Source organism: Lissotriton vulgaris, chromosome 2_1 (genome assembly GCF_964263255.1).
Source record: "Lissotriton vulgaris chromosome 2_1, aLisVul1.2, whole genome shotgun sequence".
In the NCBI taxonomy this organism is placed as follows: domain Eukaryota; kingdom Metazoa; phylum Chordata; class Amphibia; order Caudata; family Salamandridae; genus Lissotriton; species Lissotriton vulgaris.
In genome coordinates this window covers 656,372,776-656,398,044 of record NC_141687.1, presented here as the reverse complement: position 1 = coordinate 656,398,044, position 25,269 = coordinate 656,372,776, and the positions used below count along the sequence as shown (strand labels likewise).

The 25,269-nt window shown below is 44.6% G+C and overlaps 1 protein-coding gene across 1 annotated transcript in view; it reads left to right on the top strand.

Moving 5' to 3' along the window:
* The window catches only part of DCDC1 (doublecortin domain containing 1), a 1,639,395-nt gene that overhangs the window by 601,014 nt on the left and 1,013,112 nt on the right, over window positions 1–25,269 (top strand). The window contains exon 10 of the mRNA XM_086955816.1: window positions 12,090–12,266. Within this exon, the coding sequence (XP_086811942.1) occupies window positions 12,090–12,266 (177 nt within the window). The remainder of the gene's footprint in view (window positions 1–12,089; window positions 12,267–25,269) is intronic.

The window sequence follows — 25,269 nt, the reverse complement described above, 5'->3', positions numbered from 1 at the left end:
GTGCTTTTGAAGTTGCTTTAGAGGAATGCTGTAGGGCCATGCCATCAGAAAGAAGAGTCAAGCTTTGTTTCCCCTCATACAGTATTGAATGCTTTAGCAATTCTAGGCACTGCTTTCCAGCGCTGTATGTTGTGACCACTCCAGCGTGTTGTGTCTGCACGTAACATGGCCTATTTACCCTGAACTCTTTTATGTTGTCAAGAAAATATGTCTGTTAGTATCTAATGGCCACACTAACCATCCCTCTGGAATGTAAGGTGAAGAATTGTTTGTCCCATTTCTAAGCTTGTTGTCAAACGTGTCCTCCGTGTAATTAGTGACATTGCTGCCAATTTGCAAGATTGCTAAAGTGGTATTTTATTTCATATTTAGATCTTTTATCTTGGCCAAGCCAAGACAAGACATCTGCTGTACGTTTTTATTCAAGAAAATCTGTTGTTTTGGTATGAAGCATGCTCTAAATAAAGCCTTATTCCCCTGACCCTGCCAATCTCTAGTTTCCCATATAGATTTTACACGAATATTATCTCACCAACAGCCATACCCTTAATCCGCAACTGGGAAATGGAAGATGTAGAATAAATCATCTTTGTGTCAGTGAGCATAATTTCTTTGCTGTGGAAGGCTAGAATTTATAATATTAGAACTCTTGGTCTGCTGGATTGTGACCAGAAAAATATGTAAACTTCTGTGCAAATGTCTGTGATCTACCCTGTGGTGGTGTTGGGCAGTGTTCCCATCGGATGTTTTGAATACCACACTTGGGGAACTTGCTTTATGTAAATAATGGTGATCATAATGTTGAAAACAGAAGATTTCATCATAATCAAATGTAGCATCATACATTTCTTTATTATTGAATACATTGTAATGCTTCAAATCAACAATCATTTCATCTGTGTTAATTTCCCAATCAGCAGAGATAGTGCCAGAAGTGATGACATCATTGAAGGATATACAGGACTTGTAAAGTCTCTGTTGGACCAAATATTCCACTTCATTCCATCATGAAGTGGAATAACTGAAATGTTCACCAGGGAAAGGTCTCTTCGCACTTTTTGTGATGAAGAATGGGGTTTCAAAACCTTGTTTGTCAGTTCAACAGCACAGCATTCTGGGAGATAATATCCATTCAGAAGCAAGAAAAAAAGAGTAACAAAAACAATACAAAGGAAGGGGAAAGGTATTAAATTGTAATTCAAATATATATCCATGAAGGGATGAGGCATGTGTTTTTGAGCCAAATGAAAAGTTTACGTGGCCGTCTCTGTGGAGGTGGGTCTGACAAATCTGAAGAGAAGTCATCACAAACGTGGGAGACTTGTGAAGCTGTGTAGAACTGGTAGATGGCTCTAATGATGGCACATTGTTAACACCATCATTGTCTGCTTGCAGAGTTGAAATCTATGTGGTCCTATTTGATGATCATATGGTATTTCCTGATGCAACTGGAAGTAGTGACACTTCATTGCTAGCTCTCCCCAGCCGGGGGGAAGAAAATTAATCTTTGGTTAAAGCTTGTAACTGTACTTCCTGCAAGGTAGTAAGAGGAAGCAGGTAACTACCCAGGTTCAGTCGAGGCCTTCTATGTAGAACCGGCCACATGACGTGGTTTGATGAGATCAATATACACAAATCTTGTTTTTGCCAGTGGCAAGAGGCAGTAAAAGTACAGTTCTGATACCTTCAACAGCTGGGACTGGCGCTCTTCTAAATTCCTTCTTGACTGCTATTTTCTCCTGTACTAGATCCTCGATCTTTGGAAATAACCAGGAGTTTCCAGTGCTTCCTTCACTTCTCCGCCCCAGATCATTTCTGTTGGATGTTGTTCTGAGCATCGCTGGAATCATTCAGGTCCTGTAAAACATCCAAACGTTCATTGACATCAAATGGTGTTTCCGCTACCACTGTACTGGGACTGTCAAGGTCTAAAACCCACAGTTTATCTCCAAACAGGACTTCATAGGGAGCCTGACCACAAAAGGATCTCCTTGGCAGATTGTTTAAGGCTTTCTGTACCCCATACAGATGGTGAACCCAACTGCGACCTGAACCAAATACTTCAGCTGTTAACAACTGTTTTAAGTCACAGTTTTTTCTCTTCACTACCGTATTTCCTTCGGTATGGTAGGGGGAACAGTAATGCACACCCACACCCAATTTTACCATGGTGTCTCTTTAAGCCCTCTAGGTTAATGCTGGACTATGGTCTTAATGGAATGTGACCAGTGCATATGTGCTGACAGCTTGAGTGTCAGCCAATCGCTGTGGCAATACATATAGGAATTGAGAGTAGTAATCCACTGCTAACATGATGTATTTTTAAGACCCATCTGAGTGTAAGAGACTGCAGTGGTCCAGCTAGACACATGTCACTGGCTTGTCTGAGAACAATCCGGGGTCCTTGGCAGACAAGCTGGTGTGGAAACTTTTATCTGCTGGAAAATGTCACATTTAAGGACCTAGGGCCAGATGTAGGTAAATCTAATTTACCGACTCATAAATACCGAATCATACCGAATTGGTATTTATGAATCGGTAAATTAGAAGGAGGGAGATGTAGGTAATTTTTTATTTTGAATTACCGAATTTACTGATTCGGTAAATACCGAATTGGTATTCCCCTTTGATTCCTATGGGCTTTGGAGCCCATAGGAATCAATGGGAAATAACGATTCGGTATTTTCCGAATCGGTAAATACCGAATCCAGCAAGGGTGCAGGGGGTGTCACTTTGACACCCTCTAGCACCCCAAGAGCAGGCTTGTGTGCCATGTGGCACACATGCATGCCCTAAGGGCATGTCTGTGTGTCACATGGCACAGGTGTGCATGCACAGATGTGCATGCACACCTGAATTCGGTATTTTACCACCCATTAGGATTGGGTGGTAAAATACCGACTCTTAAGGGCCTGTGGCACTCTGTGGAGTGCCACCTACATCTTGATTTACTGAATTCGGTAAAATTACCGATTCGGTATTTTACAGAATCGGTAAATTTAACGATTTGGTAAATTTACTGATTCTGTAAAATAATGGCCCCTACATCTCAATCACCAATCACCGGTCGGTAATGGCCGAATTCGGCCGTTACCGACCGGTAATTGGCGACCTACATCTGGCCGTTAGTCTTTGACCTGTCTTGTAAAGACCTGACTATCAATAGTGTTGCTTCAGCGTGAAATTGTAGCTACCACCCCTCCATGAGGTGATGCCATACCCTCATGTACTATTAGGATCAGTAATACCCTGCGATCTGAATTAGGTATGACTCTATCTCCCCCTCAGTGAATATGAACAAATTGAATATTTTGCACACTTAACTGGTAGGAGTATTTTAGTGGAAATCATTCAGTAAGAGGGTGCCATTGCACGCAGCATTGACTGCGGTCATGATATCTCCATCTAGTCTTATACTGGAACAAGTTATTTCAGTGGCTGCAGCAGTTTGCACAGTTGCTTTTGCGCCTTGTCAGCCATTGAATTTCCTGCAATTTGTGTTCCTAAACGTTGGTGGCTCAGTGTGTGTATGACATGAGCCTGTGGAAAACATGCTTTAAGTTTAGCCACTTGTACCCAAAGCATCTTATTCTTGATGGTGTGCCCTTTTGAGTCTCTGAATCCACTATGGCTCTAGAAGTGTAAATTCTCATTGTAAGACTGGACACAATTATACAAATCACACAATATAAGTGTGGGAACTCAGGATCTGTATTCTCAAGTGCCAGAACTTGAGCTTTTAATTATGCCAGATGTGCAGTGCAATCACTAACTGGTTGTATGTTTTAAGAGATTGGATTTCTCCACCCGTCATTTTGCTCTTTACAGCTGGACAAGAGGAAGGAAGAGTATTGGTGTTTTGTTCCGACTGCAGGCTGGGCAGAACCAACAGTGTAGATTATAAAATCATACTGATCTAGAGGTATCATTTCATTGGGCAGAGGATATTAGTGTTTATAATGAAGATATGCTTGTGTTTGTAGTGTAGAGTCAAAAACATAATCTACATCTGCTGCAGTTAGTGTGTTTTCCCATTATATCCATCCCCGATGTAAAGCTTTCACGTTGGTAATGCTGACCTTTGTACCAGCTTCTTAGGCTGGAATGGGAGTCACAACAATTATTTGTTTTCTCTTTGCCAACAAACATTCTTACATTTCAGCTGGCTGTACTGCTATCAGGATATTTTCTGTTGATGCAAAGCGCATCTCTGCATTTGTATATAAATGTGATTTATATGCAATTGGTACTGTGCCTGTTTTATTGAATGTAACTTATGTGTATCCTGATGTACCCACAATTATGCGGATGACAGATTTTGTGGTATTAGCAGATGTGTGTAAGTGCAAAATCTGTGTGTGTTCAGATTCCCAATGTGTGCTTAAAAGGGCTGGAAAAATCAAGCCATCAAATGGTTTCACCAGAAATTTAGAAAACTCAATATTGATTGTAGTATTTTCAATGCGTTTGGAGGTTGTAAAACATACACTTCTCTAAAAGCTGTGCCGCAAGGCTTTTTCATTCACATGACAGCCTGTATCCCTAGAACAGGACACTGAGATAGGCCATCTTTGAATTTTTGAAGTTACATTTGTAGCCATGTGAGGAAATCTCCAAATTATGCATTTTACTCTGGTCAAGTGTGTTGTTAAGATATCATCTGTTATGTATATGCCATTGACATAGGACAATGCTTGGTCATCAAATTCTTGTAACAATTCTGTAACACGGGCTGAAAACAGCCTGGGGCTATTCTTATACCCTTGGCACAATAAAAAAAATCTTTTGAGAGGCTAAAGTGCTAAATGCGGTCAGGTACCTGCTTTCAGGTGGTATGTTTTGGCAGAGAAACCCTTGAAATGTCCAATGTGGTTTTATATTTTATGCACACTATTTTGTTCCTTAGAGCCACGCTATCCGTGTTTTGTACAGAAATTGTGAATGAAACAGTGTTCAAGTGTCTATAATCTAAGACTAAATGATATGAATGGTCTGGTTTCATTACTGTAAACAGGATTATTCATACACCTTGGTATAAAGTAGCTCTCCAACTTGTTTTTTAGCCTCATGTTTAATGGGGTATTGTCTTTGTGGTTGCTGGCTAGACCTCACAGGTGCGATGTGGTAACGAGATCCTTAATCCCAACCCACGTGGTAGAGATATAATACCGGAGCTTGTGCTAAGGCCCACTCCTTGGCATATGTGTGTTTTAGTGATTCTGAAATGAGGTCGGAAAAAGCTGGTAAAATGACTGTTTCTCCTTGTGGGCAATCCCTAATAACCCAGGTGGCCAATTTTTTTCAGCCAAGAGAATGCCTTAGCGAATGACAATTTCTCCCAAAAGAGAATAGCGACAGTACGTTGTATATCTTTCTCCATCTGTAGTTGTAATTCATATAATTGACTTGAGACACTCACTCTCTGGTCCGGTGTTTCCACTTGGATGGTGTCACTTGTTGCTTCTGCCACCAGACACTCCAGACGTTTCTGGTGAACTATCGTGACTTCTGCCGCTCTGTCCAGCATGGTCAGAGCTCACTCCTGATTCAGAAGCAGAGTCCTCAATATCTGTGGCATGTTTAGGTTTAATCCCAGCCACTGTCTTCTTTTTAATTTGGGGCTTTGACTGTGTAGGTTTGTCTTGCTTTCCTCTCTCTGGGCGTTTTTTGGATGATTCCTAAAAGGACTGAAATGGTCATGTGGCTGTTTAATTGACTCATGGTTACGCTGATGATAGCACTTTTCAGTGGACTCCTGTTGAGGAGATCTACCCCATATTTTAGGCTTTTCTTCACTTTTCTAACTATTCCACCTTTTTTAGAAGACTCAGGTGCCTGCTTTCAGTTATCCTTTTCAGAAATACACTTAATATGTGGTTTATTTTGGTTGGCTCACAAATTATCACTTTTGGCATAATTTAAGTATGGTATAATTTGAACCATTTTTAATCTGGACTACTTCCAGCAACAGAATAAAGTTATCACAGCTATAAAGTGGGTCCACATTTTAATAGCGTTGGCCATTTTTCGGCACTTTGGCCATTGCAGGGGTTTTCCCACTCACTTTTGGTTACTTTGGGGTATAGATGAGTGGTTGATTAGATCGTTTATATACACAGCACTTTGTATAAGTTGGCATTTACACTTCCATAATTATTTGGGTGTTTTTCTCTGTTTGTTTTGTCACGACGAAGAGAGAGCGACCAATGATGAGAAGTGGGTAAACTGGCAATTCCAGGCCAGGATCCCCCTCGGGTGTTACTACCGTGAGGCGCTCCCTCTTTGTTTCCACACGTTTTGTACTCTTGTTCCACTAGTGGGAATTAGATAAGACCGTAGTAAATTTTGTAACATATACACCACAACATGTAGACTAGTGTTAAGTATACACTTCTTGAGTGAGAGTATGACCTTTTGTGCAACTCTGCCCCAGGTCTGTTTGACATGTTGGTGTTTGTTGGAGGAGGTATTTATTGTTGAATATTGATTGAGTGGGGGGCTGCCTCCTCCTTCTTAGTGCCTTCCCCCTGAGCTCCTTTTGTTGGTTATAGTCACAATTTATCACTACCTATTGGTGCATAGGTTTCTTCACTAATTTTAGGTAGATCACACTCCTGCTCTACAGGAGCAACCAGCGTGAGTCACTGGCATATAGCCAAAGCTCCTGTTTCCCCTTTTGTATTACTTAGTATGATTGAGGATGCTGCAGCTAAGTTGCCCAATAATTTCACCCCCAAATCCAAGGCAGCATCTGCCCTGTAATCATTTTCAATCTGTTTAAGCCTCTCTGGCAAAACAGCTAATGACGGTGTACCATGCAATCTGGTAAAGACTGCAGCAAAGGCTGTGCCCCAAGTACTGGAGTCTTCCACCTGGGGAACCATCCCCATTGGCAGGCATATCGTGATAATTCAATGTTTTTCTTGGGGTCCAGTAAGGGGAAACACTGCTTCAAGCTGATTCATTGTTTGAGCAATCCAGAATGGATTCTATTTCCGTCTGCTGGGAACTTTACCCATTATTGCATTGATGGTTACAAGACTAATTCCAGGCATAGCCAATTGTGGATGTGCAGCTAGAACAGCCCTTTGTCAGATCTATGTTACAGTTCACATAACAAATTGTACAATATGTCTATCGAGTGTAACTAAATCTCTGTATAGTATTCCAAGCTCTAGGTCTGTAATGTTTGCTATGTCTGGATATATAATGTGTAACTGGCTAAGATTGGCCGTGTTGCTACCTCATTGCTGAGAGGGCCTAGTATTCCAATATTGTTGTAGGTTGCCTAGGATCCAGTTCATGTGCTTCTTATAAGTGAGTGGGATTTCTAAATCCTCATATGCTCTATATTGATTTGGAACTGATACTTCAGTGTATGTGTGAACATCCTTGGAATTGGCATTTACTGCTGGGAATGTGAGCCATCAATAGAATACCTCTGTTTTGTACACTTTGCGGGCCTCTACCACAAAGGTGACATCCCTTCCCATTTGCCTGAGCCTATGTTGTAATAATATTTGTGTTAGCGCATGTCTGCAATTAAGTCATAAAACCACCTGTGCTGGATTAGCCCTTGAAGTATCTTGAATATATGGGATTCAGAGAGGGTATCTCTGTGGGATGAACCTTTTAAAGGTTCAACCTTGAACAACCTACAACCAGAAATAATCCACTTAGCTGAGGAGGATTCTTTCCCTAGCACCACAGATGTCTCCCGTTAGTTGGAGAGTAGGGTCTACTGTGGAGACCCATTAAATAAGTACAAAAGCTAGAACGTTGGTAGCACCATGTCGTACGGTTCATACTTTGTCAGTAAAACTGTGCATTTGTTGGACAACATAAACGTCCACACACACCATCAGGATATGTTGACCTTAGTCCTGGCTAATTCACAGTGCCAAGAAAAGTGTGTAGTGCACTCCCTATATTGAAATAACTAATCATTCTTTACTTTAGTGTGCTCACTGGAACACATGCTGTCTAAAATGCTGCTTAGTCATATGTATCATTAATTCAAGTAACTATACTTGAAACTAATGTGCACAATTCACAAAAATCAATGTCAATTTTTTTTTTCATTTCTGCAAATTGATTTGTATTTATACGTTTTTCTTTTATTTATATATAACATTTAGTAGCTGAATTCTATATGTTGATGACCACATATAGTCATAATACATATATTAGCCCATATACATATTATCCCCTTTCACATTGCTAGCTTGACATACAAATATATTTCTCATGCCCAATACATTTTGTGACTGAGTCCCTTCATCAGGGCCACTCTGTAAAGACACAAAAAAAAAACAACCATACAGTGATGGGTTATAACCACATCACGTAATTGAGTAAAGTCAATGTATTGGTGAAATACCCTCTTCTATTGGTGATTAGTGCTTAATTGTTCTCTCACTCTCTTTATCAACCCGAGTCTCAAAACAACACAATGTGATGAAATTCTCTTATCTCCCGATACGATGAATACCACTGCGTGCACATGCAGCCTCTGTAAATGTTGCTGTAACTCAATCCGGATTAAGTGATGAGGACAACAACCCTCTCAGCCATGATATACATGATTCATTTAAGGGACAATAACTTACTGAATGTCAAACTTTAAAAAAACACTCTCAGCAAGAAATGTTTCTCAGTCACTTCTGAAAATCATCAAAGAAAACAACTGTGAGCTCACTGAAGTCCCTCTGTACTTCAACTTCCTAATTTACTAATGTGCAACTAACCTTCTAATTTACAAAAAATCTTATTTCCTCTTGTGAATGGTGTTGCTTGCTCTAGTTTTTGGGAAAAAAACAAGATTTCCTATGTTACGTAAATTACGAGACTATTTACTTCTGTGATTACTCAAAATATACATAAACCACATGTCATCACACTCAAACGAGTTTTCTCATCTAAAATATTCATCATTAAATACCTCACATGCACCTCTCTACTTAAACTATCCCGCGCTTACCTCAGAGTAGTAATTTCTGTTCTCAACGGAAAATAGACGCTGAACTCATGTTTCCCGTAATCCTATGTTTTTAAAAGTGCCCAGCCGCAGACTAACAGCGAAAATGTACTACCGCATAACCATTAGTAAATCCCGATAATACAGCCGCCATTCTAAGATGTTAAGTTCTCATTGTTTGTATTGACCGTTATTTACAGATGTGATCCGCAAAACAAAAATACTCAACCACCGCGATCCACATTTCTAATCTTCAAATTCAACGGAGGTCAAAAATCATCCATTATCTATAGTTAATCAAATGTTCCTCCGTGATGCTTTGAAATCACTGCACATCCTCACATGATTGTGTTCACATGCTGCTAAACTCTGACTGATTCCGTTCTTTCTATAACTCACTGTCACTGGTCAAAGCTATTGCATACACATCCTTTGATAATGTGCATTAGTGACTATTTTTCATACGTGGCATTCCATACATGCAGTGTTTTGATATTCACCATGTGTACATATCCCACTATGAAATGTATGCAATGATCATGAATTGACTGTGTATATAGGCTAAGTGGTTCTAAGTCTACATCTGCCTCATACCCAGTCTGGTTCTTTATAAGAAGCAACTCATGTCGACCTTATCATTAAGGCCTCTAGGATGTTGTGTATCTAATCTTTTTATCCAATATATTTCCCTTTGTAATAAGGTTTTCGTGAGGTCTTTACCACAAGCTGGATTTAATGTCTCTATCACCTGAAAGCGTAACTGTGAAATTCAATGTCTAGCAGTTGACCAATGTACTGCCAGATTCAAAGTCTTATTTTGAGCACGAACTGTGCTTTTATGTACTGTTATTCGTGTTTCTATTTTTCACTCTGTCTTGCATATATATAGTAATCTGCAAGGACAATTGATGCTATAGATTACATTTTTGGGATTGCAGTCCGTTGTGTGTGTTAATTTAATTATTTCCCCAGTTCTCGGGTGAGTGATGTTAGTTCCAGTTATTACATTATTGCAATGTGTGCAATGTTTACATGTTTTTGTCCCTTGTAATGTTGATTTCTCTTTGTACGTTGATGTAGTCAACAATTCTTTCAGATTCTTCCATCTCGTATATGCATGTGATGGTTTCTGCTTGAAAATGTCTTTGAAATCCTTTTCATTCTAAAGCAGATTCCATTTCGAATTGATAATGCTTCTGAGGGCTGTAGAATTGGTCAAGTATCTGGACAAAAAATCTTGTCATTGTGATGTAGTTTTAGGTTGTTTCCTCAGCAACTTGTCTCTATCCATTGTTGCTGTCCTTTGTATTGCTCCACCAGAACGTTAGTCAGGTACACTGTTGCTAGATACTTCTGTTTATATGCTGTTATACTCTCTTCTGAAGTTCCTTTATCCGAACAAATTCTTTTGATCTTGAAGAATTGTGAGAATAATATATTGGGTATTAGATTTTTTGGATAGAAACTTGTGTATAGTGAATTGCTGTTTTTGTCTGTTGATTTCCTATATACCTGAGTCTGCAGACCAGATTCCGTGTTGCTTTTAGATACATTGCGGAAGGAAATCTTGGTGTCATCAATCATATGAGTAAACTGAATGTGTGAATCGTATGTATTCAACTGTTGGATTTTTAGCTCTAGGTTTTCTTTTGATTCAGGCCAGATGTCCCTGTGTGGATAATCTATTTACTTGTTTTTACCGAAATTTAGATGAATGTAGAAAGTTGTGTGTAGTGAGATGTTTGCGTGAGTATGGTTGGATAACAGAGAAGCCCTCATAAAGCAGTGTCCACTCCTACTTTGGCTCGTTGAGCCACAGAAGTTATGAGAAGGGCATGAATAGATCTGTCAATTTTAGACCTCACTCTACTAGGGGGGCTATGGCATCAAAAGCATTTTTGTTAGGCTGACTGGGATTTTAGCTGAAGCAGATTGGTAATCGGAATCAGTATTTAAGAAGTTCTATTTTAAGCCTGTGGATTGTCCAGTGAGGAATATTATGGCAAGGCTTTAAACATGCATAATATTGGTCTCTGTGCCTTGCCATAAAATTCAGATTTTCCACCGCTAGGATGCGTAAACAATCATGATTTTATTTTTTATTAAAGACAATTCCCACCCTATAATACATAATATGTTTTTTGGTTTGTTTTGAGGAGGAGACTACAAGAAATAAAGTAATGGAGAAGAGATGATTTGTTCCAGTTGATTTTTTTGGGATTTGTTTATATTAAAGTATTCTACGGGATGTTAACTGTGGAGGATGTTCGTAGCAAAATAAGGAAGATGGCTGCCACACATGAAATTAAATACAGATTGGAATGTTATTAGATTCCTATTCTAAGTTCTTTTTATTGTTTTGTAGTTGCTGCTGTGAGTATGCAATTAAAGAGATATGCATAATGTCAGTCTCCGTGTCCTTAATAAAAAACCCTTTCTATCCATCCCAGCTGTGGAAAATCTGAATTCTCTGCCCCAGAGTCATTCTGCCCTGTTTTGAATGTATGTGGAGTGGTGTGGCTCACTGGTTAGAGGCGGCAGACCCGGGAGCAGAAGTTGGCCCGGGACCAGGGTTCAATTCCCGACGCGGCAGGGTCATGGACCAGGGTCAGCGGACTCGACAATTCTCGCCTCGGTGCCTACTCTAACCAGGGAACACACTCGGCAACTCTGGGCATTAGCTTGCCTAATCTCTACAACGGCCCCACCAACGCCGGGGATGCCTGTCTCCACCTTGGGGATTCCCAGTAGGGACCATCCCACAGGGAAAGCCAGGACGGGTTCCCCAGCGGTATACAGCGCCGGGACGCCCCTTTGCTGGGGCAGCTGTGCGCTTTACAAGTATACGACATTTAACATTTAACATTTATGTCTTTTCCTATCCCTGTGTGGATAATCTATTTACTTGTTTTCTTCCCTCATTTCGGATAATTATTTCTATATTGCCATAATCACTTCTATACATTTGTTATGCATGGAAAGATGTTTTGCATTATTATATTCCAATTATAATACATTTCATGTTTTGTCACAAACTCTGTCTCCAATAGATAGCATGGGTATGATTTTGAATGATCTCCTGCTAACAGCTTTTATTTTTCAACATTTGAAGGTAAACAGCCACATTGACAATTTGCAAACACTTATCAAGAACTACAAAGGTCAGCTCGCTAAGCTTGCTCCACAGTTGCAGGCTGAACAGGAGCAGTGTGCCACTTATGCCTACCGACACATAAAAGAGCTCCCAGCAAGGAGTATTCGAGGCCTGCAACAGGGGATCCAACTCAAGGTGTGTCTCATTCAAAGATCTGATAAATGTTGTGATTAAGAATGCACTTCATTGGCCCATGATTTGTCAAATTAATTTTGTAGCATGTAAGAATAGTATGCAATTCTAATACTGTAGTTTAAAGGCTAAAATGTATTACCTGTAGAAAAGAGAGCTTCATATAAATGTAGAATAATTCCCATTATTTCCTTGTTTTATGGTGTTCTCTAAATATAATTGATGGGGCATCCACCATGTTTTGAAGGATATCCCACTCTGCTAAACACTAAATAAGGCCCTAGGCACTTTATTTGGAAAAAAAAGCAAGCAACGCCACATTAACAAAAAAGTCGTGGATTTTCTGAAGTATCACTGCAGAGAATACCCATATGATTTGACTTTAAAGAGAATCCAGCGAAGAAACAGAAACCCTTCTGTCACTGCATGAAGGGAGCATTAGGCTGACTTGTATGTCTTAGTTGTTATTGCAGCTCTTAATGCTCAGTACCCTCGGCAAACTTTGTTAAAGGAAATCAGTCTTATCGCTGACAGGACTGATTCTGTGGAAAATTGCTTTTGGCTTCATAGATTAACACTGAAGCAAAGACCAGATATTGTGTTACATAACCTTAATGTTTACAAACAGTCTGAACCCTTACATTGTTGGGAAATCCTTACTGGTATTGAATGTATTGGTACCAATAAAGTGCAATATTTAACAAAACAGATAATAGAAGAGCAGCATGCTTCATTTCTTTTTTTTTTTTTTACAATATTCATATGGGACCGAAGTACATTTTAGACAAGAATACAGAAATGCTCTCTTGTTATTCAATTTGGAACCATACAACTGTGCTAGCAGTGGCAGGGTGTAAACAACGCCTATAAAGGAGTGTTTGTGAGAAAAGGACCAGAAGGAGAACTATGGCAGGTTAACACTCTTCTGGGTTTCTCGGCACTGGTTTTTTTTTCAGCGGACTACATATAGCTACTTGTCCTATTGTTTCTGTCGAATATTATCTTTACTCAGTTCCGGCCTCTAACAGTGGATTGTTGTATTGCTACCTTATAATATTTACCCTAACTGTGAAGAGAGAGTGAGCATATAGCTAGTCCTGCAGAGGAGATAGGCCTGGTGGAAACCAAGAGCCAACATACATGGCATGAATAAAAAGAGGATGCAGCTGGTTTCCCTGGCGGAGAGAAGTGACTGGTGTGGAGACTCTCAAGTGGGCCACTAGCACCAGTGCCCTATGGTTGAGATGAAGAGAGGCAAATTTGCAGTGACCTGGGCCTCGCTTGAAGCTGGAGCTGGTGCTCAAGGGAGAAAGAGAAAAGGGGTGCTGACCAGCTGTCAGATAAAGGGGAGAAGCTTAATCTGGTGACATCCAACTATGTCAGGCAAGTGTTACTATGGAATAATATACACTATGGTTTTAGCATAGGACTGAGGTCAGTATGCTTCTATCAAGTACATTACACTTAATTACTTGCGTGTGCCAGCTAACTCAGATGTCACAAGAAACTTCTCGAATGAACAAGAAGGGATTAGTTTCTGATAACTGCATAACCACGACAACTTTGTTTTCCTTTAGAATCGGAACATGTCTCAGAATCGTGGAAACAATAGTTAACAGTTTCACTCAGTCATCGTGCATGCTTAGTTTCTGCAGAGTTACACAGAAAGAATAGACGGGCGTTTCAATAAAAGGATTTATTGAACAGTCTTATTCATTGTGTAAGAGATATGAGCTGTTACGATCATTAGACAGTATGCAAGATATAAAATGTACAGCGTGAGCAGTAAGAAGAAATAATACTGTAATAGCGTTATCTTTTAGCTATGAAATATTCATATTCATACACATTAATAATACAGGCTAAAAGTGGATACTCATCTGGTGCTTCTAAATAGTTCTACCCCAGTGTACCTAACCTAAGTGTAGTACAAGGTAAGAAGTAGGTGCTGTTTTCTACAGTATGGTATGCTATAGTATAAGTTTAGTTAGTAAGTGCCAAGAGTCCCTCTAGGTTCTAGTCAGCTCCATACCTTAGAATGAGAGAGGTGGGAATCTCTTTCCGGATCTCAAACTCCAACACCCTGCGAAGGGAGTCAGAACACTTTAAGCATGAATCTCTGTGAGCAGGGAGGATAGAGTCTGGTCAGTGCATCAGGCGGGGACTCGAATTCCTTCTGAACTTGCCGTGGCAAGCCCGTCATGCAAGTATGCAGCCGGTAGGTAGCAGTGCAGCCGAGCCGTGGTTTGCAATGGTAAGTGAAGGTATATTTATACCTCAAAGTTACGTAGGAATGCTAGCATTGACGTAACGTTGGGCAGAGAAAGACATCATGAATGAACCCTTAGGATATAGCGGTTCATGCATAATGAATGAGTTCTTGGAGAAATCAATAATCCAAGCAGGGAAATGTCCCAATGGCTTAAGGGTCTGGTTTATAAGAACTCATTGTGACGTGGGATGGACGGATGTAGGTGACCCTGCCTGTATTTGGATTACATGGCCAATGCCTAAATAAGGGCTGGGATTCTATGCCTAAATAAGGGCAATGTGAATTGTGTCTATATAAGGACATGATTCAGTAAACCTATGTATGGGCAATTAAATCGACACACAACAGAGGGACTTGATGACATTGAGGCCTTGACTTTTGTGTGTCTGATCAAATCTGCAATGAGACCTGTTTGGGAGGTAGGCCTCATGTACAAATAGTTGTGAAGAAGTGCGGAGGAAGCATCACCACTGAAAAGGGTCAGAAGAGTAGAGAGAAGGTCCTCACGAGTGGGCAGTAGCCAAGGCCTGGAGGGTTAAGAGTGAGGGCTGGTGCGATGCTTTGCAGCTGGGAGATTTTCGGCAAGTACTGGTTTGAACTACAAAAGGGGCCACTGGGGGCTGGGGCCATTGCATATGTTCGGGCCTGTGCATACTATCAGCACCAAATTTAGTGTGAAGGGAACAAGATTTATTGCTGATGCGAGTGGTGTAGATGAGGAAAGTGGCGACTGGTAGGTAACGTCAGGGGTGAAAATGTAAAAACAAAAATACTTATCTTTTCTGATGGCTACGTCTCTTCTCTGCTTCTTCGCTCTTTGTCACTGCAGTCTGGAAGAAGCTGCAGGAAGCACCCAGCACACATGCTCCCCAAAGCCAATCACAACGCTGCGATGCAAAGTTGTGACTGGTCTGACCGCTGTGGATCGGCACTCAGATTGGGACAGGGAGCCTGTGCATATTCCCCACCAGGCTGTCATTTATAGCCTGGTGGGGAATATGAAAAGTGTGCAGACTGCTTGGCCAGCCGAAACGGCCGGCCAAGCAGCCATGCGCACTTAGTGTGCACAGTCCACTCCTCCTCCCACCCTAAGCAACCAGCCCCACTCCACCCTGCCCTAACGCAGCCGGAAGCACCCAAAAATAAAATGATAGCAACCTTGTTATTTTTGTTTTATATTTCCCCTTTTCACTGCTCTAAGAGCAGTGGAGCAACGCTACTCCGCCTTAGAGTAGGAACCGTCACTGGATGAGTGTAGAGAGCCACTCGGGCTCTCCAATAATTTGTATCAACATTCACACACGCATTCACGCATACCCTGGGGCGGGCTCGCGCCGGGGTATAAATAAAGAATGTGGAAGACTGCTCGGGGTCTTTCCGACTATCCCCTAACTGCTGTCTGTGTCCCCTCACTGAGTTCGTAGTGCCACGTGTCAGGCCCCGACCTGACACCCCACATTGGCGACGAGGCCGGCCTACCTGTTCGCGTGCCAGGCTGCCTCTGTCTGCGGCACCGCGGTGTCCTCACGTCCTGCAGCGGAGCCCACCTGCGTGTGTTGCCGAGCCGACCCGGCTTTGAGGCCCGCCCACGCGTCTCCCGGCCGGGAGCGCCTTCAGCTGGCGGGGCTCGCCGGTGGGTCGATCTACGCTGGTCCTGTCAAGGAGGTGCGGGTGAGTCGGACCCCCCCTTCCCACCAGCGCGGCACCCCTAAGTGCTCCTGCCTCCCATTCAGCACGGGGCTATTGGCGAAGTTAGAACCTAGAGACGCCGGTGAAGACAAGCTGCGCGCAACTCGCGCAAGGGCACCATGTGGTCCCGGTCCAAGGGACACACCCCTCCCAGCACCTCTGCAGCCGCGATCCGCGCTGGTGCGCTACGACGCACACACGCCCCCCCTCGGCCCCGACCTCGACAGTCGACATCGGAGGAGGGGAGAGAAGACTGGGACACATAAGCCCTAATGCACAGGGTACACGCAGAGAGGAAAAAAAAACAAGCACAGGCTAAACCAATCGGCTGAAGGGACACTTCCAGCCCTCCTTATAGCAACACGGCACGGTCTCCAGTCCACGTGTTTTACACACCACGACCACCAAGAGGGGGGCACGAGGGGTCAGCAGAGGAGTCCCCACCCCATCAACGAGTCCCGGCCTGCTTATACACCAAGGCTAGCTGCCTCACCGCGCAGGGATCGAGCGGACAGACGCCGAGAGGGCCACAAGAGTTGAGCCATTTCAGTAACTGCGCCTGGAGCTGGCCAAGATGGGGCAGGTCAAAACCCACCCGCTGTGGTCGCCCCGCCACCTGCCATAGCCGCTCCACCTCCACCGGGCCCCAACCAAGCTGGAGCCCCTGCACCGATGCCGCCCACCTACCTACACTCTGGTGCAGCGCCAATTCCCCCATTCAGCGAGGCGGCAGACCATGCGACGGCGGCGCCGAGATGGAAGGCGTGGGTCGGAAGGTTGAATCTCTACTTTAAAGGCACCAGGGAGACGGATGGAACGGTGAAAAGGTCACTCCTCATCCTGTACGGTGGGCCAGAGATCTACGACCTATTCGAGACGCTCCCCAATACAGGACAAGAGCACGACTATGACGCTGCGGTCGCTGCTCTTAACACACACTTTGATCCACAACTCAATAATGATTTTGAGAAGTTTAAATTCAAAAGAGCATGGCAGACAGAGTCCGAATCGGTCGACATGTACTATGCCAGACCTGCCCTTTCACCAACCCACGGGAGGAAATCCGAGACCAAATCATAGTGGGCTGCAGGTCGAAACTGCTGAGGAAGCTCATCCTCCGCCTGCCGGGTATATCGCTGGATGAGATACTAGTTCTAGCCAGGTCACACGAGCTGTCCGATGCGAGGGCGGAAAAAATGGAGGTTGCGCTACGCACGCCGATTATCACTCCAACCGCCGCGAAGACACCACCGATCAAAGAGGAGAGGATCGCGCCATCCAGAGACGACCCACGACTGTCCGCCCACGAACCACCACCTCCCGAGGGAATCCATGCGGATACTGTGGTGAAGATCATTCGGCGACTGCAACATGTGGCGCGAAAGGAAAGACGTGTCTGAAATGCGGGCGGCTAAACCACTTCACCGCGGTATGCAGAGGAGGAAAGTACAGGCCAGCTGGTCCGAGACCCAGAACAATGACGCAACGGGTCCGACAGCTGTCGCTCGACCAGGAACTACCCCCTCTGGATCTTCAAGCTCAGGAAAGGCGACCTCGATATGAAGACGATGAGGACGATGAGGTATATGTAATCTGCTATGTCAGCAGAGCGTCCACTAAGCGAAGACCTCCACCCATGTGCTCAATAGCCGTAGAGGGTACCGAGATGACAGCCCTCATAGACACGGGGGCCTCCGTGAACGTCATGGACTCAGAGCAATATGAGAAGATGTCTCCCAAGCCTCCTCTTGCACCTTCCACCACGAGGATTTATACCTATGGTGGCACGGAGCCACTACCGTTAAGAGGAGTGATCCAAACGACAGTCGTGAATGGCGACTACTCCATTGAAACACGCTTCCACATCACGTAAGGGAAGAAAGGCACTCTCCTAAGCTGCCACACAGCGGAAGACCTAGGACTCATGTTCTTTGCCAACCAGGTGCATCAGGCACATGCGGATTTCCTGTTGAAAGACTTCCCTGCATTATTCCAAGGCCTTGGAAAACTAAAAGGACGCAAGTTCAAGCTGCATATCGACACATTGGTGCGACCGGTAGCCCTCCGACACAGGCGGGTGCCATTCAATCAGGTCGAAGAAGAACTCCTGAAACTAGAAGACCTCGGCGTAATAGAGAAGGTGTCAGGCCCGACACCCTGGGTTTCCCCGTTGGTAGTTGCACCCAAACCAAAACAACCTGGGGCGATCAGATTGTGCGTGGACATGAGGCTACCCAATGTGGCCGTCAAACGAGAGAGGCACATCACCCCCACAATGGACAATATAGTGGCTGACCTCAACGGTGCAAAGTGGTTTTCGAAGCTAGACCTTAACTCGGGATAGCATCAGCTCGAGTTAGAACCAGCAAGCAGATACATAACCACGTTTTCCACCCACGTGGGACTTCGTCGCTACAAACGACTACGTTTTGGTGTCTCTTCCGCTGCGGAGGTGTTTCAAAACGCCATTCGTAAAGTACTCTCTGGGCTGAGCGGGGTGATCAACCTCAGCGACGACATCCTGGTATATTCGGCGACCCTGGAAGAACACCATGAACATCTGAGGGCAACTCTCCAAAGGCTCGTGGACAGCGGGTTGACCCTCCACCGGTCAAACTGTTCCTTTTACCAGGAATCAATAGACTTCTTTGGCTACACGTTCACGAGGGAAGGGTTGAAAGTTGATCCCAAAAAGGCGGAGGCGATCAAGGCAGCAAGCACCCCCAGGAACCCCACCGAAGTACGTAGTTTCTTGGGCATGGCCACTTACTGTGGCCGGTTCATACCTAATCTGGCCGCTCTTGCAGAGCTCCTCAGAGCCCTCACCCGGGCAGACCGCCAATGGGAATGGACAGTAGCAGCACACAACGCCTTTCAAGACATCAAGGCCAATCTCCTGGACACGACCGTAATGGCCTATTTCCAGCCCCGCCGCAAAACGGAACTAATCGTGGATGCCAGCCCAGTGGGCCTGGGTGCGGTGCTCCTGCAGGAACATGGACCCGAGGTGTGGAAGCCAGTCGCATATGCCAGCAAAGCACTGTCGGATACAGAGACCAGGTATGCCCAGATTGAAAGAGAGGCCCTGGCGATCAAATGGGCGTGTCAGCACTTCCACTTATATCTGTGTGGGCAAGAGTTCACTGTAGTGACTGATCATAAGCCACTGCTGCCACTATTTGCAGGATCCTCCCGGCTGGCACCACCACGGATCGAGAGATGGGCAGTTCAACTGCAGGGATACAATTTCAAGATCGCATTCCGGCCGGGAGCTCACAACCCGGCTGATTATCTCTCATGCCATCCTGATGCCGTTAGTGAACACCCACCGCGAGAGGAAGGCATGGAGGCGAATGCCTTTGTCCACATGATCTCGCACGCGGCGTGCCCTGAACACATGACACTGAAAGAAATTGGTGAAGCGACCGCCAAAGATGAGACGCTAATGAGAGTCCGACACGCCCTGGAAGGAAATCGGTGGGCCCACTTCTTGGATGGAGCACCGAGCCTTCGACTGGAAGTCAGCCATGCGCGCCAGCAACTGTGGCAAATCCGGAGCGAACTAAGCGTGGGAGACGAAGGAGTCATCCTCAGAGGGCATCTTCTCGTAATACCTGAAAGCCTACAACAGCGGGCACTGACGCTGGCGCACGTAGGCCACCAGGGAATGGCCAAGACGAAGGCCCGTCTAAGGAGCAAAGTATGGTTCCCCGCAATGGACAGTCAAGTCGATGCGATGGTACGATCCTGCCATGCCTGCACCATCACGGGCATCGATCCGGCTCCAGCGCCTGTGATCACTGAAGACGCTCCACTGACGCCCTGGACACATCTCAGCATAGATTTCTGGAGTTTCCCAGACGGTCGACATACCTTGGTCCTGGTTGACTCATTCTCAAAATTCCCGATAGTTGAGATCATCCCCTCAACAGCGTTTCCCAAAGTAAAAAAAGTGTTGAATCGTATCTTTGCCACGATGGGGCTCCCAGAAGAAACCAAATCAGACAACGGCCCCCCCCTTTCAAGGAAGAGACTATCAGAGCTATCTTGAGAGCCTCCGGATCAAGCACAGAAAAATCACCCCCCTGTGGCCCCAGGCAAACGGGGAAGTTGAGAGGCTGATGAGGACACTCAACAGAACCCTGAGGATTGCTGTGGACAACGGAGCAGATCCAGAATTAGCTCTTGATCAGTTCTTAGGAGCCTATCGACAGACACCCCATAGCACCACGAAGTGTGCTCCTGCCCATGTGCTGTTCAAGAGGGCGCCCCGCGACAGCATCCCGACAGACAGCACCTGGGTGCCTGATAATAGGAATGATGAAGCCATTCAAGCCCGGAGGCAAACCACCAATCAAAAGGCGAGCGAGTATCGCCATGCTAAAGAGCCCACCTTAAAGGAAGGGGACATTGTAGTAGTGCGAGAACGACACCCGGGTGGAAGTTTCGAACACCCTACGAGCCCGAGATGTGGGTGATGGACAAGGTCCAAGGGACTATGGTCACTGCCAAGAGAAATGGGCAAGCGGTGACCCGCAATGTGTCATGCTTTAAGAAAGCACGAGAACCAGCTGGAAGACATAACACCATGGAATGTCCAGGGGCAGAAGATGATGGTGGTTTGGACCTCGGAAGTTCATTACCAGGGTCACCTGTAGCCAGCCGGACTGGAGAGAAACTACTACCCAGAGCAACACCCCAAAGCATCACGGTTGATAACAGTCACCCCGGTGAGACCCTCCGTGGGGAAAGTGCTGGGGTTGTGACATCCCCGTATGCCTGCAGTCAACGATACAACCTGCGGTTGAACCCGAGGCCCAGCCAGAAGTTGAGAGACTTTGTCTGGACATCCCCTTGAGCAGAGAAGCTCCTGAATCTCTGTAAGAACAGATCTAAATCGAAGGAGGGATGTAGAGAGCCACTCGGGCTCTCCAATAATTTGTACAAACATTCACACACACATTCACGCATACCCCGGGACGGGCTCGCGCCGGGGTATAAATAAAGAATGCGGAAGACCGCTCTGGGTCTTTCCGTCTATCCCCTAACTGCTGTCTGTGTCCCCTCACTGAGTTCGTAGTGCCACGTGTCAGGCCCCGACCTGACACCCCACAATGAGGAGTGTGGGGCCACAGATGATTGCTACAGATTGTGAATACTGCTCCTCAAACTACAGCAAGAGTGATCGAGAAGCACGGAGTCTGTCTTTTGGAGACTGAGACTTACATGGGGCTTACAGGCAAAGAATTCAAGAAAAAAGAAAAAGGTACAGGACAATGTGGAGTGGCACAGAGGGGATTCCAGAATGGTGTACTTCTTTGTCTGTTGGGCATGAAAAAAAATCAAAAAAAAGAAGAGAGCCGGGCCAGGATTACACAGAGCACTGCAGCCCAAGAACTAGGACAAGTCAATATGCAAAGTGAGCCCTCTACCACCAATACAGATTTGAAACAACTTACGTTGTAAGGCAACAAGGTGATTGTGGAAAACGTTAATAGATGGCAATTACGTCAGCTCTCACGCTCAGTCAAACTGCCCCTCTATCTCTTGCCACTAGCAGCTGTCGCTCTCACCCCCTTGACTGCCGCAATCTGCTCCGTTAAGCTGTGTCTTGCTTTAGACTTTGCTGATGTCAGAGCCCATGGTTAAGTCAGCATTCTCCTTATGTATAATTAGTTGCTTGCCTCAATGCCCATTAGTTATTGTGCAGTACGCTGTGCCTATCTTTTTGTCACGGTTTGTCACCATTATTTTCATGTTTTAGTCAGCATTGGTTACTTCAGTGCCCATTAGTAGTGTGCAATACTTTTACCCATCATTTTTGTCTCCTTTGCTGCGTCACTGCTTTTCCTGCTATTTTCCAGCCCGCTCCCACCGCCCAGTGCCCCATCCCCTCGTCGGACCTACCTGATGGAGGCCCCAGCATGGCCATGCAGTAGAACCGCATAGTTGGCACGCCAAATGCATGCTGAACATATTGATGAAAGACCCTTCGACCCCACTACTACACTATTGGTAACTTGTGATATTATATCACTCTATACCAGCATCCCCCAACAGGAGGCTCTAGATGTCATGGAGGTGGCATTGAATCAAAGACCTGCACCTTTTCAAGTTCCAACGGAGTTCATCATCGATCTACTGAACATAGCCATGAAGAAAAATTTCTTCATTTTTCAAGAAAAGTTCTACGCACAATCCAAGGGCGTAGCCATGGGCGCAACATTTGCCCCTAATCTGGCCATTATTTATATGGACCACTTTGAACAGGAACATGTCTTCTCACCAAATAATCCTTTTTCATCCATGCTGACCCTTTGGGTCAGATACATCGATGATGTCCTGTGTATTTGGCAAGGTAACAGTGATCAACTAAATGATTATCACACTTGGTTGAATCAACGGAACACTAACATCCAATTTACGTTGGAATCAAGCAATACATCTATACCCTTCCTTGACATCTCCATTTATGTGGAAAATGGGCATCTTTTAACTACCCTCTACAGAAAACCGACAGAGAGGAACTCTCTGCTACAATATGGCAGCCACCATCCGAGAGGCCTCAGAGACAATCTTCCTGTAGGACAGTTTCTGAGAATTAGAAGAAACTGTTCTTCTCGGACCAACTATATTAAGGAGTCAGAGATCCTTAAGGAGCGCCTCGTTTCACGGGGTTACCCAGCTCGCATGGTGAGACGTGCTAGAAAGCGAGCCTGGTATAACCCGAGAGTGAATCTGCTGAACCCTGAAGCTCGTACAGACCCTGAGATGAACCGGATGATTTGTGTCACTACTTTTACTACAAGGAGTAACGAGGTTAAACAAGTGATCAATAAGAACTGGCCTCTAATAGCTAACGAGATTGATCAACCACAGCTTCCTCTCCACTCTTTCAGAGATCTAAAAATATTCGAGATATGGTGGTCCACTCATACTTGGAACCCGAGAGCTCTCCAACACTTACGAGTCTATGGCACTTACCACCTGTGATAGGTCACTTTAGATGTGGGACCTGCACTGCTTGCGAGACAACCATCCAGACAAAGACCTTCACCCATGGACAGCAGACCTTTAGACTAAAACACCACACCAATTGTAACACCGACAGTGTGATTTACATAATTACATGCCCGTGTAATAAAGTATACGTAGGGCAAACCCAGCAAAAAATCAAATCTCGTATTTCTGCACACAGCAGCAGACTACGTTGCAAGGTTCTAGGTGCCCCTCTGGTAGACCACTGGCAGACCGCTGGACACACACTGCAAGACCTAAGGTGGCTGGTAATTGAGAAGGTCTCCTTAGGTAGGAGAGGTGGAAATTTAGCAGCTGTGCTTAACTTACGAGAGTGCAAATGGATGTCTCTCCTGGACTCCATTAAAAATGGCTTGAACGAACAGGATGGCAGTTTTGCTCAATTGGCTGCACTGAGATGATAGAATCCCTTAAGTTGTACACAAGCCATATTGACAATTGAGAAGTACAACACACCCGCCTGACTATCCACACTAATTTATCTTTGGAACATCCCTGGGTTACTCGTCTACACCACCCTGCGTGACAGGTGCACGAGTAGTCTCATCCCCTGGGTGGCGTAAAACTTTGAGTGTAAATTATTGTGTTTCTTCAACTTTTTTCTAGCTACACCTAATTGTGTGATATTTTCAATGGCAAATAATCATGTGCTAGCTCGCCTTCACTCCCTTGCATGGGTAGTGCGTGAGTACTATGTTTCAAGCGCAAATATGGATTAAGCATTTTTGAATATTTTGGATGAGCTACTGTTAGCAATTTTTGTTATTTGTTTCTGTAATCTTACATGCAAAAACGAGAGGTGATTAATTTCGATCCCACTCGCTCTCTCAGCCAGACATTGACATAGGCTCCGCCCCCTAACTCCGCGTTAAATGGGTGTTGCTAGAGCAGATTGCATCAAGCGTAATTTAGGATAAAGTAATTTTTGCCATTGTTAGCTTAGTGTCACCCATATTTGTAATACACTGGTGAGACGTTGTCCTACCATTACTGAATTCCGCCCCCAACCCTTGACCATATCAAACAGTTTTTCTTCTATTTCTATCAACTACGCAATGCCATAGGCTCCGCCCCCAAACTCCGCGTAGCGGCTGACGGAGTTTGGAGTATCGCTAGCAGCAAGAAGTCGTGTTGCCTTGCGCCTTGTACACCCAGTAAGTGTTACATTCTTATGCCCCGGTTTTGACGGTTATGCGAAGAGGTAACACGTTCCTTCATCTCTTTAGGAAATAACTGTGACGGCACCCTGTCGACCGGTGCCCTTGGCGACCGCCGCGTGCACCCTGTATTTCCGGTTCATAAAGCATTACGTGGACCCTATAAAGGTATGGACCCACGCAAATGTGGCTCATGTCTGCCACACTACCATGTTGTGTCCTAATTTAATTTACTGTAATATTTGGTTTGATTTAGATTTAACAGCCATTTTGCCAGCAAACCAGCACGGCGCCCACCATTGTTGGAAGTAATAACTCTCGCTGATGTTCCTCCGAATGGAAGGTGTTTAATTTAAACTTAGGTAATGCCATACTTGGAAGTGTTATAGCACCGTACCAGGACCCCCTGAGACTTGGAACGTTGTAATACCAGTATCTTAATACTTAATAACCTGAAGCATTTGGTTTTACCTAGATTTGCCCAGCTGTTTTTACCATACCAGCACGCTGCCATTTGGTTCTGCTGATGTTTATCTTGATGGAGTGTGTTTAACTTTACTTAAGGTAATCACCTACAATTTACTTTATCTGTTCACCATGTTCGTGTACTGGTGAGTCACCTTGAGACCGTGACACATTGTTTCTAGAACTGAGTTCATTAGTGGGTTTATAGACATTCACAGTTCCGTATCAGTACAACAACTGTACCGTCTCCCCCACTCTAAGTGGACATTAATCTTTTGTTGGCTAATGTTTCCCTCGATAATCAAGTACAATTAAGATACTATTGAGCGTGAGTATGAATTATCGCCTACTCAGCTCCTGGTCCCTTCTGTCCAGAGGTCCTTAT